The following is a 15227-nucleotide window of genomic DNA, read 5'->3' on the forward strand; positions in this document are numbered from 1 at the left end:
CAGGTACTGAACCCTCAGCTCTCAATGACGGAGTATGTGTAGCAATGTAGGTAGACACTGTACTGCCCCAATGCTGATTCCTAGTGCAAAAGCCACAGATGTTGATCCTACAGTCTCTCCAAAACTTCACTTCAATAAGAGACCTATCGGGTCCAGCCTACCAATTAGCAAGTCTTCCTTTGTAAGGTAGCTGACTGACCCATGGTATATAGGAAGATCTATATAATAGGATTACACTGCAGGAAGCGCCATGTAAAATAGATAACTGAAGCGATCTCACCACTTCCTCTTCAGTGCACAAGAACTCCTCTCCGCTTGCTAGAATCCTTCATCACGGTCTTAGTAAGCTGTAAGCCAAGCAGTGTCCATTAGTCCTGCTGTCAAGAGGATTATATACTCCAAGCAGGTACTTGCAAGCCGATGTGCACTCCGGCATCCCCGCGGAACAAATTCCTAGGGAGGGAGAACGCTATCTTTTCCGCCTACATGTTTTGCCCCTCCCATTGACGGGGGCTTCCTCAGGGCATGAGGAAGCCACACAAAGGATAGCGCTCTGAACCTTCTGTGCATAGACTTCTTTGGACCTTATAATTGCATATAACAGGTCATTCTGACTACTGGATCCTAAAGGGTCTTTCAGCAAGGGACCCCACCCCCAGGTTCTGGTGGGGTGTTAACATCTTTTCCTGGGAGAGGGAAACTAGTGGTACATGAGGGAGGTGTGAAGGACAGCAGGATCTTGCGCTTCGGAGTGGGGTAGGGGGTCGGTTACAGAAATTAGGGAGGGGGGTGGCTGTGATGTGTTCTGGAGGGTCAGGAGTGGGGGATGGGGGTTTTGGATAGATGGACAGGGTTGTGGGTTCTGAGATGTATGTCATTTTTACATTCATTTTCATCAAAATTGCTTTTTTGTAGCCTATGAGGTGCTTTATCCTTGTGGTGTTGGTTGTTTATCCAATGGTGAACTTAGCCTTTAATGTTAAATGAAACCTGGAGATCAACTTTAAAAGGGGCCAATTGTGCTACACTAGGGGCAGAGTCTGTCCCTACATACTCCACACAATTTGTTAAATATCAGCATAAAAACATTTGGATGATGTATGTGTTTAGATACAGGACTCATCGATTTGCATGTTTATAAAATCTTGATATCTAAGACACATTTTTAAAATTTTACAACTAAAAAAATATAAAGATCATATTATTTGAAACTCACCTTCTAAATCATCAAAGCCAAGTACAATGTCTGAGAAATTTCCATGTCTGTCTCTGGTTTCTAAGCAAGTAATTATACAGCCAAAGGATATGATTTCCACCTTGACAAACTCTGACTGAAGATGAAACCGTTTCACTGTGTGTCCTCCAAGCAGGGACCCATACACATCACTTGTTATGGATGTCATTGCTCTGGCAAACGCAGGCTGCAATTTTAAATAAATATACAAATAAAGAGTTTTTCTGTTTCTATAAATTAGACTTGATGCTAAAGTCAAGTTTCTGTTATAGTTTTTAAAACAGTAGCTCAACACTGGTCAACTAAGGCCTAAGAGTTTATTCTATTAAAGGGCAACATATTCCCTTTCCCACTTTGTGGAAAGCTGTTTGCTGTCTGGTAAGTTTTCCAGAACAGTCACTGGGCCCTGCTGCAAAGTGTCTCTTCATGCTCAATCAGAAAAAGTTCCTGGGGATCTCAATAAACACTCCCAACCAAATTAAATTATTGGAAAATCAGAAACAGTATTTCAACAAAGTGAAGAAAATAAAATGTGACATTATTATGTATATATTGGGATGAGCACGTGGCAAATAAATAAAGGAGAGTAGCAACATAGAACAGCTGCACCTTCTGTATCATCTTCGAACACACCTTATGACAGTGTATAGAACTATATCATGTAAATACAGTGTATACAGACCCTAACACTAACTGCAACATAAATTAGAAAATACTCAGTGTTTTTATTGAACAGTCTAGCTGTAAAAGCATGCCCTCCTGGTGATACAATGAAAATCTTCATTGCCTTCTTCAGATCTTGCCTGTCTGATGTGGGGGTGCAGTAAAAAATGTCAGGGAAGCAGAGGATGGGAGGTCAGCAGTTTGTAGGGCAATATACAGTGAGTTATCAGGGTGGTATACAGGGGTTAGTAGGGCAAACACATAGGTAACCTGCATTGGTGCAGTAAAAGCTTCTTTCTGGTACCTCGACCAAACAGCTCATTTTTGTTCAAGTATCACCATATTGTACTCCTTAAAAACAACCACACCATCTTTTTCCAGAGCAGCCTGTATTTCTTTAGAGGTTTCCTGTGGCTTTTTCTTTGAATCCCGGACAATTTTTCTGTCAGTTATGGCTGCAATCTTTCTTGGTCTACCTGACCATGGCTTGGTATCAAGAGATCCATGAACTTTCCACTTCTTAATAGGTGTTTTAACAGTAATGATTGCCATATTCAAGGCTTTCGACATCTTTTTATGTCCTTTTCCATCTTTATAAAGTTCTATTACCTTGTTACGCAGGACTTTTGACAGTTCTTTTCTGATCCCCATGGCTCAGTATCTAGCCTAGTCAGTGCTTCCACGTAAGAGCTAACAAACTTATTGATTATTTATATACTGACACGAATTGCAATTTTTAAAAAGCCACATATGTGGGACATTAACCTCTAATTGGCATTTTAACTCGTGTGTGTCACCTTGTGTGCCTGTACCAAGGCCAAACATTCCAGGGTATGTAAACTTTTGATCATGGCCATTTGGGTGATTTCTGTTATCATTAGGATTTAAAAAGGAGTCAAACAACTATTTGATAATAAATTGCTTCATATGATCATCATTCTTCAATAAAAGAGCATTTTTTGGCATGATCAGTCATATTTTCAATATCAATGCCAAAATTCCACAATTTCTGCCAGGGTATGCAAACTTTTGAGCACAACTGTATCTTGAATTTTTAACTATGTAATAAAATGTGCATTGATTTTATATATATTTGATCTCTTGGTGGCACATTTAGTCCCATTTTGCCCCCACCTTATTTGGGTGGGAGGTGGTTGTTTTTCTGTTTTCTATTTTAGGGATGGTGCCTATAGTGTAATATATAAGGAAAGGTAGGACAAACTTATATTGTTAAGCTAATGGAAAGCTAGATACTACATAAAAAAAACAAAAAAAAAAACAAAACACAGCACATTTTTGCACTTTTTTTTTGCACATTTTTTGTGCTAAAAGCTTCAAGCAACACTATGCTCAGTTGTGAAAGGCACAATTCAAAACTATGGGATTTTGGATGTTATGTGTTTGGAAGTTTCAAGCTATAAAACACTCAGGTGTGAAAGGGGCCTTAGGGTTTGTTCACACTTGACTTCTTCCCAAACGCCCCTATAATGACAGGCGTTAGACAGGCGTTTTACAAGCGTTAAAAACGCTCCCCAAATGCCCTATGCAGAGTTTTGAGGCATTTTATAAGCATTAAAACTGCACCACACATGCCTATAAAACTTAATGGTATTAACACCTCGCAAACGCCTGCCAGGCATTTGAGAAGTGTCACCATTGACATGAATTGGAGGCGTTGAAAGGCTTCAACTCCTCCTGACTTGACATGAGGCATCAATTTTGACATAGAGCTAATGCTTCAGTGTGAACAGCACTGTGTGCTGCCATGTGTATTATTATAGTAGGCGTTTGAGGAGCATTAAAAAAGCCCCTGAAACACCTGCTTTCAACAATAGTGTGAACTGAGCCTTAGTGGGGAAAAAGGAAACAGTGTATTTAGAAAGTTATATTCTGTACACTATGTATATTATGACATGTCAGGAATTTACCCTTGCAAGATCACTTTATTTCAGTATAGTACACACCAAATCTACCAATCTACTAATACTACGAGTAAGAGGTGGCTAAAACATGTCAGAGGTACCTTTCTAGCTGTTTTTTTTTTGGCATTTGATGTAACAATATGGGCAGGACAGTGGCTAAATGGTTAGCACTTCCGCCTGGCAGTACTAGGGTTGTTGGTTTGAATCCCAGCCACGGCACCTCCTGCCTATAAAACACTGTGCCTGCGTGGGTTTCCTCCGGGTACTCCGGATTCCTCCCACACTCCAAAGACATGCTGGTAGGTTAACTGAATCCTGTCTAAATTGGCCCTTGTATATGAATGTGAGCTAGGGACCTTAGATTGTACGCCCCTTGAGGGTTAGGGACTGATGTGAATGTACAATATATACAGTCATGGCCGAAATTGTTGGCACCCTTGATATTTCTCCAGGAAATCATGTATTTCTCACGAAACGTATTGCATTAACACATGTTTTGCTATACACATGTTTATTCCCTTTGTGTGTATTGGGACAAAACAAAAAAAGGGAGGAAAGAAAGCAAATTCGACATAATGTCACACAAACCTCCAAAAATGGGCTGGACAAAAGTATTGGCACCCTTTCACAACTGCGGATAAATAAGAATGTTACAAGCATGTGATGCTCCTGTAAACTCACCTGGGGCAAGTAACAGGTGTGGGCAATATAGAAATCACACCTGAAAGCAGATAAAAAGGAGAGACGTTCACTTAACCTTTGCATTGTGTGTCTGTCTGTGCCACACTAAGCATGGACAACAGAAAGAGGAGACGAGAACTGTCTGAGGACCTGAGAACCAAAATTGTGGCAAAATATCAACAATCTCAAGGTTACAAGTCCATCTCCAGAGAACTAGATTTGCCTTTGTCCACAGTGCGCAACATTATCAAGAAGTTTGCAACCCATGGCACTGTAGCTAATCTCCCTGGTCGTGGACGGATGAGGAAAATTGATGAAAGATTGCAACGCAGAATAGTCCGGATGGTGGATAAGCAGCCCCAAACATGTTCCAAAGACATTCAAGCTGTCCTGCAGGCTCAGGGAGCATCAGTGTCAGCGCGAACTATCCGTCGACATTTAAATGAAATGAAACGCTATGGCAGGAGACCCAGGAGGACCCCACTGCTGACACAGAGACATAAAAAAGCAAGACTACAGTTTGCCAAAATGTACTTGAGTAAGCCAAAAGCCTTCTGGGAAAACGTCTTGTGGACAGATGAGACCAAGATAGAGCTTTTCGGTAAAGCACATCATTCTACTGTTTACCGAAAACGGAATGAGGCCTACAAAGAACAAAACACAGTACCTACGGTAAAATATGGTGGAGGTTCAATGATGTTTTGGGGTTGTTTTGCTGCCTCTGGCACTGGGTGCCTTGACTGTGTGCAAGGCATCATGAAATCTGAGGATTACCAAAGGATTTTGGGTCGCACTGTAGGGCCCAGTGTCAGAAAGCTGGGTTTGCGTCCAAGATCCTGGGTCTTCCAGCAGGACAATGACCCCAAACATACGTCAAAAAGCACTCAGAAATGGATGGCAAAGAAGCGCTGGAGAGTTCTGAAGTGGCCAGCAATGAGCCCAGATCTAAATCCCATTGAACACCTGTGGAGAGATCTTAAAATTGCTGTTGGGAAAAGGTGTCCTTCCAATAAGAGAGACCTGGAGCTGTTTGCAAAGGAAGAGTGGTCCAAAATTCCGGGTGAGAGGTGTCAGAAGCTTATTGATGGTTATAGGAAGCGACTGATTTCAGTTATGTTTTCCAAAGGGTGTGCAACCAAATATTAAGTTAAGGGTGCCAATACTTTTGTCCAGCCCATTTTTGGGGTTTTGTGTGACATTATGTCATATTTGCTTTTCTGCCTCTGTTTTATATTTGTTCCAATACATACAAAGGGAATAAACATGTGTATAGCAAAACATGTGTTAATGCAATACCTTTTTTGTGTGAAATACTTGATTTTCAGGAAAAATATCAAGGGTGCCAACAATTTCGGCCATGACTGTATGTGAAGCGCTGCGTAAATTGACGGCGCTATATAAGTACCTGAAATAAACAAACCATACCAGTGATTTTTATTGAAGTGCTAGCTTGTGTCTATGACAATCAAAACATGGTACCTAAATGACAGAGTCCCCCCATTATGTTAGAGTCCCCAGTCATCACAGAGTCCACCCCATCACATCTATCATCCAGGACGAACTGGACCTATAGCTGCACCCTGGAGGGGAGGCAAATGCCAACAAACCTATTCAACTAATATAATAAATTCTAAACAATTTATAATTGACCAATATTAGGAAAGAAAACAGTTACTGTGTTCCATCAACAGAAAAGTAGGCAGCTAAAGTGGTGTTGAGAAGGAAGTAATACAGAGAAAGTGATAAGACTCCGGTGAAAATGAAGCTTGCTAGTCAGAAAATGCAGATCTGAATAGCTGATAAATGACAGCCTGCTTATTCAGCAATGGGAGCTCTGAGGTGCATATGACATGTGGTTGTCAGGGGTGTATTTACCACAAGGTAAACAAGGCATTTGCCTAAGGTGGCATTTTTCCCTAAACAAGAGATGGCAGAAAAGACACACGTAGCATGGGGACCAGGTGGGATCTGAGAGAGGCTACGGGCTGCTTGATTGCTTTTGCAGAGCCCGATTCTTGTTCCTGGGGATGTCCGGAGCTGTAAAGGTGAGTATCTTCTCTCCCCGCTGGGGGGACGGGGCTTGCCAGTGTATTGGGGGCGGTGGTAGTGGAAAGCTCTCTCGGGTGGGGGTGGGGGCTGGGGTGATGTTGGTCAATGTCAGGCTTTCTTCGTGGGGGAGGGGATTGTTGGTCCCTGTCAAGGTCTCTGCACAGGAGGAGACGATTTTTGTGTTGCTTAGGGCAGCATGAAACTCAAATACATCACTGGTGGTTGGTATATGTGGTATATGGGCTGCATGTATTGTGTATTTGCTGAGTACATTTATCTGCATAGTAGAGTGGGCTAAGAATATTGATGCATATACTGCAGAGTGCTGAGTGCAACAGGGTGCACACTGTGAATTGCTAAGTGTAGGGGGTTGCAATACACACTACAATCTGATTGTATAATCCTTGTACAATCTCATTTACATTTTCCAAAACTAAGTATTATGAGGACAAACCTATACAATCAATTTATATCCAATCACACAGGTCCTTATAATTCATAGTTCTTAGTAGATCTAAAGAAGATTGTACAATCAGATTTTGTAGTGTATGGCCATCTTAACAGAGTGCCTGATAGGATATGCCATGTGTATTAGGCCACCTGCTGTGATGAGCAGAGGGTGACAACATGCTATGTGTGACAAGGTACCTGGTGAAAAATGCTGAGTAAAGGTGTGACTATTGCAGTGTTCTAACAGTGTGCTAAGTGTAACAGGGAGCTGGATGCAAATTGCTTATGGTAATGGGTGCCTCCTGAAAAGTGCTGAGTTTAACAGGGTGCATGACACAGTTCAGATTGTAATGGGAAGCTTGCCGTAAAGTACTTAGTGTAATGGGGAGCATGCTGCAAAATGCACAGTGTAATGGGTGCATCCTGCAAAGCCTAATTGTAATGGGGTGTATGCTGCAGACTGTATTGGGGTGCATGCTGCAAAGTGCAGAGTGTAACAGGATGTGTGCTGCAAAGTGCTTAGTGTAATTGGGTGCATGCTACAATGTACTGAGTGTATCAAACTGTTTCCTGTAAAGTGATGAGTGTAATATAATACGCCCCCTCTTCTTATCATATTACTATCCTTTGTTCCCAAATCTCATTTCTTTACCCCTCTGCTCCACTCCAAAACTTGTACATCTCCCCCTCATTGTTATCATCTCCCTACTACTGCTCTCATCACCTCCGCAAAATGCCTCTTCCACTCCTCCTTCTCATTTTCCTCTCCTCCGTTCCCAAAATCCATTCACTATATCCCTCTGCTCCTCCCAAACATTTGTATATTGTGTCCTCACTACTTCCTTCGCCCCTCTACGGCACCCACCACCTCCTCCTATTACTCCACTCTCCCACTGACCCGAACACCTCCACTAGTAGTTTCTCACGCTCCTGCACATCCCGCTCCCATGCCACCTTTCTCACCCTTCTCTTCCTCCTAACCGCGGGGGACATCTCCCCGAATCCTGGCCCTCCACCACCTCCCTCACCCGCACAACACCCTCCCGCCTCCACGTTCTGCCGCAACCCCCGTAACTTAGTATCTGTCCCCCTGCTCCCTAAAATTTCCCCCCCGTTTTCATGTGCACTCCTGAACGCCCGATCGGTGTGCAACAAGCTTACCGCCATTCACGACCTCTTTGTTTCCCGCTCCCTCAACCTCCTAGCGATCACAGAAACCTGGATCCAGCCCACTGACTCTACCTCCCCTGCTGCACTCTCCTACGGAGGTGTCACCTGGACCCATTCACCCAGGCCTAACGGTCGTAAAGGTGGTGGGGTTGGTCTGCTCCTGTCACCGCAGAGCACCTTCCGAGTCCTCCCAAACCCCCCCTCCCTATCCTTCTCCTCCTTCGAGGCCCACTGCGTCCGACTATTCTCCCCAACCCCCCTGAAGATTGCTGTGATATACCAGCCTCCTGGATCCATATCCCGCTTCCTGGGTGACTTTTCCTCCTGACTACCCTTCTTCCTCTCCTCTGTGCTACCCACCATCATCCTTGGGGATTTCAACATCCCTGTCAACCTCGACAACCCAGACACATCCCATCTCCTCCACTTAACCTCCTCCTTTGCACTTGCACAGTGCATACAATCCACCACCCACTCCGACGGTAATATCCTTGATCTCGTCTTCTCTAACCGCTGTGCTCCCCACAACCTCACTAACACCCCCTTCCCTCTCTCTGACCACAACCTAATTACCTTCTCTATCTCCTCATCCACCAACGCCTACCCCTCCAAACGTCACACTACCAGCCGTAACCTCCGCAACCTTAACCCTGCCCCCCTCCACTCTGCAGCTGATCAACTCCACAACAGCAGCCTCCCCCTGTCTTGCCCCGACTTGGCTATGACTGCCTACAACAACGCGCTGTCAACAGCCCTTGACTCACTAGCGCCTTTAACCACACGCAACATCAGACCCCGACCGCTCCAGCCCTGGCAGACTGATCACACCAAAACCCTCAAATGACACAGTCGTGCCCTGGAGCGACTATGGCGCAAAACCAAATCCCAACAAGCCTTCACCCGCTACAAATCTGCCTTCCATACCTACACCTCCTCCCTCCACGCAGCCAAACAAGCCTACTTCCTGACCCTCATCAAGACACTCTCCTCCAATCCTCACCGACTCTTCTCCACCTCCACCCAGCACCTCACTCACTGCCCTTGAGATTGCCAATCACTTCAAAAACAAGATTGACACAATTTGCAAGGACATCGCTGCAACTCACATGCCCTCTCAACCCGTCCCCTCTCACACAGCTACCCGCTCATCCCCCCTCTCCCTCGATATAACCCGCAGGGACTTCTTCGCTGCTCCTCCCTCCAACCCAGTTCCCCCTCACTCAACTACCCCCTCATCACCCCTCTCCCACGGCCCCACCACTGCTCTCACCTCCACTTCCACCCCACCCTACATTCCTCATACTGAAGCCCCCCCAACACTTCGCACCTTTGACCTTACTACCGTCGAGGAAGTCTCCAAGATCCTCTCTGATGCCCGCCTCACCACCTGCCCCCTCGACCCTATCCCCTCACAACTCCTACGACCTCCCTCCCCCTCCATCCTACGCTCCCTCACCCACATCTTTAATCTCTCCCTCTCCTCCGGCACTTTCCCTTCCCCTCTGAAACATGCACACATCACCCCCATACTTAAAAAGCCCTCCCTGGACCCCAATGACCCGAACAACCTCAAACCTATCTCCCTGCTCCCATTTACATCTAAACTCTTCGAGCGCCTAGTCTACACCCGCCTAAGCTCTCACCTCAACGACAACAACCTCCTCGATCCCCTACAGTCCGGCTTCCGTCCCCTACACTCCACCGAAACTGCCTTACTCAAACTCTCCAACAACCTGCTAACCGCCAAAGCTAATGGCCACTATTCAGTGCTCCTACTCCTTGACCTCTCTGCGGCCTTCGACACAGTCGACCACCCCCTCCTCCTCAAAAAACTACACTCCCTTGGCCTCAGAGATTCTGCTCTCTCCTGGCTCTCATCCTACCTGTCACAACGCTCTTTCATCATTACCTATAATGCTACCACCTCCCCCTCACTCCCCCTCTGTTGGGGTCCCTCAAGGCTCTCTCCTCGGGCCCCTTCTCTTCTCCATCTACACCTCCTCCCTTGGCCAACTCATAAACTCTCACGGCTTCAACTACCACCTCTATGCCGACGACACACAAAGCTATCTCTCAACCCCCCCACCTCACCCCCTCGGTCTCCGCCCGAATCACACACCTACTGAGCGACATATCAGACTGGATGTCGCTCCACTTCCTTAAACTGAACCTCTCCAAAACCGAGTTTCTTGTCTTCCCCCCAGTCTGGACACCCCCCCCATTGACTTCTCCGTCACATCCAACAACGCCCCCATCAAACCCGCCCTGCAGGCCAGAGTACTTGGTGTCATTCTGGACTCCAACCTATCCTTCCAGCCCCAAGTCCAATCTAACAAATTCGTGCAGACTCCACCTCCGCAACATTGCCAAAATACGCACGTTCCTAACCCCAGAAACCACTAAACAGCTCATACACTCCCTCATCATATCACGACTCGACTACTGCAACTCCCTCCTCACTGGCCTGCCTCACCGCTGGCTATCCCTGCTTCAGTCGATCCTGAATACGGCTGCCAGACTCATTCACCTTTCCAACCGCTCCATCTCCGCCACCCCCCTTTGCCAATCCCTCCACTGGCTTCCGATTGCGCAACGGATCAAATTCAAAATCCTAACACTGATGTACAAAGCTGTCCACCATACTGCCCCATACTACATCACTGACCTAATATCCAAGTACCGCCCAGCACGCACACTCCGCTCCTCACAAGACCTCCTTCTCTCTAGTTCCCTGGTCTCCTCCTCCCAAGCCTGCCACCAGGACTTCTCCAGGGTGTCACCCATCCTCTGGAACTCCCTGCCCCAGCCCATCAGATTATCAGAAGTGGATTGGTTGGTAAGGTGGATGAGTCTGGCCGCTGAGTTCAGGATAGACTGGAGCGGAGATAGCTTGTTTTGGGGTAGGCCGGTGAGAAGGGAGTTGCAGTAGTCCAGGCGTGAGATAATAAGGGAGTGAACGAGTTGTTTAGTAGTGTCTGGGGTTAGGAACGAACGTATTTTGGAGATGTTGCGGAGGTGGAACCTGCATGCGGTAGTCAGCGATTGGGCATGGGGTTGGAAGGACAGGTTAGAGTCTAGGACAGCAATGGGCAAACTACGGCCCGGCGGACCTTTTAATCCGGCCCGCGGAGCGTGATAAAAAAAAAAAAAACAGCCAGGGCAGGCAAACATTGGCTGTCAGGATGTGTGTAGGCGGGGCAGCGTGACGAACGTGAGAGGAGCTAGGCTCCTCTCACAGTCCGCCCTGAAGACCGGAACGGCACGGGAACACGGCGAGAGGAACGCGCGGAGCAAAGGTAAGTAAATTTACACAGGGGGGACTTGGCTTACTACTTGGGGGGGAATAGTACTATGGGGGATGAAATACTATATGAGGGATGAATTAATATGGGGGATGAATTAATATGGGGAATGAATTAATATGGGGGGGATGAATTACTATAGGGGGGATGAATTACTATAGGGGGGATGAAGTACTATATGGGGGATTAATTACTATGCTTACTATGGGGGAATATTACTATACTTACTATGGATGGCATGGTAGTGGCTGGGCCGGCCAACAGCTAGTGGGGGGCATAAATGTTTTGTAAAATAACTCTTTTTATGCTTTTCTACCTTAAATTAATCTAAACATTTAATGTTACAAATTTTAATTTAATTTATATTAATTCACACATACACATCATTCATCTACTCTTGGTCCGGCCCCCGGGTCCAATATATGAACCCATTGCGGCCCTCAAGTCAAAAAGTTTGCCCACCCCTGGTCTAGGATGACACCTAGGATCTTGGCTTGCGTGGTGGGACTGATGGTAGCGTTGTTGGTCGTGATGGAGAGGGTGGGGGGGGGTATAATTAGGAGCTTGGTTTTGGAAAGGTTCAGTTTGAGGAAGTGGAGCGACATCCTGTCCGATATGTCATTCAGTAGGTGGGTGATACGGGCGGAGAATGAAGGGGTGAGGTGAGGGGTGGAGAGGTAAATTTGCGTGTCATCAGCATAGAGGTGATAGTTGAAGCCATGGGAGTGTATCAGTTTGCCGATGGAGGAGGTTTAGATGGAGAAGAGAAGGGGCCCGAGGACAGAGCCTTGGGGGACCCCAACAGAGGGGGGGAGAGAGGGGGAGGTGGCAGCGTTATAGGTAACGCTGAAGGAGCGTTGGGATAGATAGCAGGAGAGCCAGGAGAGAGCGGAGTCTCTGATGCCAAGAGAGTGTAATTTTTTAAGGAGGAGGGGGTGGTCAACTGTGTCAAAGGCCGCGGAGAGGTCAAGGAGTAAGAGGACAGAGTAGTGTTCATTAGCTTTGGCGGATAGCAGGTCGTTAATGATTTTGAGTAGAGCGGTTTCAGTGGAATGTTGGGGGCGGATGCCGGATTGTAGGGGATCGAGGAGGTTGTTGTCATTGAGGTGGGCGCTTAGGCGATTGTAAACTAAGCGCTCAAGGAGCTTGGAAGTGAATGGCAGCAGTGAGATGGGTCTGAGGTTGTTCGGGTCAGTGGGGTTCAGGGAGGGTTTTTTTGAGTATGGGGGTGATGTGGGCGAGCTTTAGGGGGGAGGGGAATGTGTGTTCATACTGTTGTGTGATTAGAATATACTGTAAGTGCATTATATACTGGGCAGCACAGTGGCTAGGTGGTTAGCACTTCCACCTGACAGCACCAAGGCCATTGGTTTGAATCCCAACCACGATACGGTCTGTAGTTTGCATGTTGTCCCTGTGCCTGCTTGGGTTTCCTCCTACACTCCAAAGACATGCTGGTAGGCCAATTCCCTTCTGTCTATTATGGCCCTATTATGTATGAATGTGAGTTAGGGGCCTTAGATTGTAAGCTCCTGGAGGGTTAGGGATAGATGTGAATGTACAATATAAAATGTAAACTGCTGCGCAAATTGATGGCGCTATATAAGTATCTGTAATAAAAATAATAATAAGTGAAGAATTCTGTGTGCTAAATGTAAACGGTGCATGCTGCAGAATGCTGAATTCAACTTAGTACATGCCAATGGGGTGCAATGCACTAGATGCAGCACAGTGCAGGATGTGAAATACTCAGTGTAATTGGGAAGCAAGCTGTAGTGCAGGAGTATAATAGGGTGAAAGTGGTAAAGTTCTGAGAGTAACAAGGTGTATGATATGGAATGGACAGTTTTTGTTTTTTTTTTACAGTGGTCTAAGTGTAATGGGGTACATGATGATGTTGATGACAATGAATATGAAGGTGAGCTGTGTGTTTTTGGGGTACATTATGGGGAGTGCTGAGTGATGTTTTCCTGCAAAGCTCACTCCATAGCTTGTCTATACACCCCCTCTGCATAGCTTGTCTGGAAATCAAACTCTTACATAAAGAAAAGGATCCCTCCTTCCCTCAATCCCTTGTCACCCCTCTGATGCAGGGTTAATGCAGCTTCTTATTAAGGACAGCCTTTTCTTTTTCAGGAAATGGTATTCTGCATAGAGAACTAATCAGTAGGTAAAATGTGTGTATGTGACTACTGAGTGCATTCATTCAGCAAGTCCTTGTCTACAAAAGAAGATTGATACATTTGTATTGAAGAACATTACAGTTTAGCAATATTCATTTGTATCTGAATACCATATGAATGTGATCCAAGAACTGAATGTCATGAAAAGGAACTACACAAACAGGCTATTCATGCTGCTGAAGATTGCACAATGAGACCTTTGTACCAGTTCCTGGGAAAATATCATTTAACTTCTTATTACGATTAACACTGAATAAAAATCATAACATCTGCACCATTGTAGACTAAGAGGAACAGGAAATACTAAACCTGAAAACATTCAGAGATCACAACTGCATTTGTTGAGTCTTCTACAACGAAGCTCTGTGGCTGCAGACACAAGACACACGACACACCCCCTGTGAGCATTGAAAGACAAAACTTTATTCAGAAGAAACACTTGTATCAAGGACAGCAGGCAAATAAATTAACGAATGAATAGAGTTGAAAATATTTATAGGATGGAGGAGCTATGTCACATGGATGAGGATAAAATGGAAAAACTCATGAAAACGTGGTGTAGTTGGTTGAAATTTAAATCCTCTGAAAGATATATGGAACTGGAGGGAATTGGGGGAGAAATTTAGAAGCCAGGAGTCTTAATTGTGATATTGTGATTCTGAGGGAAAGCAATGCTGGAAATAAATAGATAAACATGAGAGAAGATATGGGTCAGTAAGAGGACATGGATGGGGAAAAAGGGGATGGGGGGATATAATGGGGTATTATGGAATGTGTATACGTGAATTATTTTTACAAACATGTTGTTCTTTTTATACTGAAAATCAAATAAAAGTTAAATATAAAAGGACAGCAGGCAAATATGAAATTAACCATTTTTTCCACATTTCATTCAGTAAAAAGCAGAGTCAACATATTAAAATTTATAAAGTAATTGTAAAGTTCTTTTTTTTTTTTTTTTTAACAAGCATGCCATACTTACTTACTTTGTGACTTTGTATTATATACAGGGGTTGGACAAAAATATGGAAACATTACATGATTTCCAGGTGTGAAAGTGACTATATGTTTTACGATGAAAGAAGTGATGTAACATTCTTTTGCTTCCACTCTGTGATGAGACACCTAGCTATCAGGTGGGAAGCCTTCATCATTCACTGTGTGCGCTGCTAGTAATATGGAGTCATGTCAGAGCTTACTGAGCTTCAAAGAGGGCAAATTGTTAGTGCTGCTTTGCTGGCGACTCTGTCACTGAAGTTGCCAATTTATTTACTGTGTCGCAAGGTACAGTATCAAAGGTTATGATGGCACATACAATTTCCGAGAAAACGTCGTCTGATAAGCATAAGAGCGATCGACATGGTCAACTGACCGAAAGAGACAAAAAGGACATTGCACAGGATTGTGACCCGGCATAAGAAAACAACTGCTGCAAACATGACTGCAGAGCTCAATCTCAGTCTTCCAAAACCCATGCAAAAATAACTGAGCGGAGGGAACTCCATAAGCAAAACACAGGGGAGCTGCAATTGCCAAATCACTAGTGACCCATATTAATGCACACTGACGTTTT

The 15227-nt window shown here is 45.1% G+C and overlaps 1 protein-coding gene across 4 annotated transcripts in view; it reads right to left on the minus strand.

Annotated features, from left to right (window-relative positions):
• Window positions 1-15227, minus strand: part of GALM (galactose mutarotase) — a 106485-nt gene that overhangs the window by 59805 nt on the left and 31453 nt on the right. For 3 of the 4 annotated variants that reach the window (XM_089694180.1, XM_089694182.1, XM_089694181.1), the window contains 2 exons: window positions 13964-14052; window positions 1217-1421 (listed from right to left, as the gene is read on the minus strand). In XM_089694180.1, coding sequence (XP_089550306.1) covers window positions 1217-1403 — 187 coding nt within the window. In that variant the 5' untranslated portion in view covers window positions 1404-1421; window positions 13964-14052. The remainder of the gene's footprint in view (window positions 1-1216; window positions 1422-13963; window positions 14053-15227) is intronic. The other variant, XM_089694183.1, reaches the window with a different exon arrangement.

This window comes from Staurois parvus, unplaced genomic scaffold, assembly GCF_062004578.1.
Source record: "Staurois parvus isolate SC_StPar_1 unplaced genomic scaffold, SC_StPar_1.0 ptg000655l, whole genome shotgun sequence".
NCBI classification, from domain to species: domain Eukaryota; kingdom Metazoa; phylum Chordata; class Amphibia; order Anura; family Ranidae; genus Staurois; species Staurois parvus.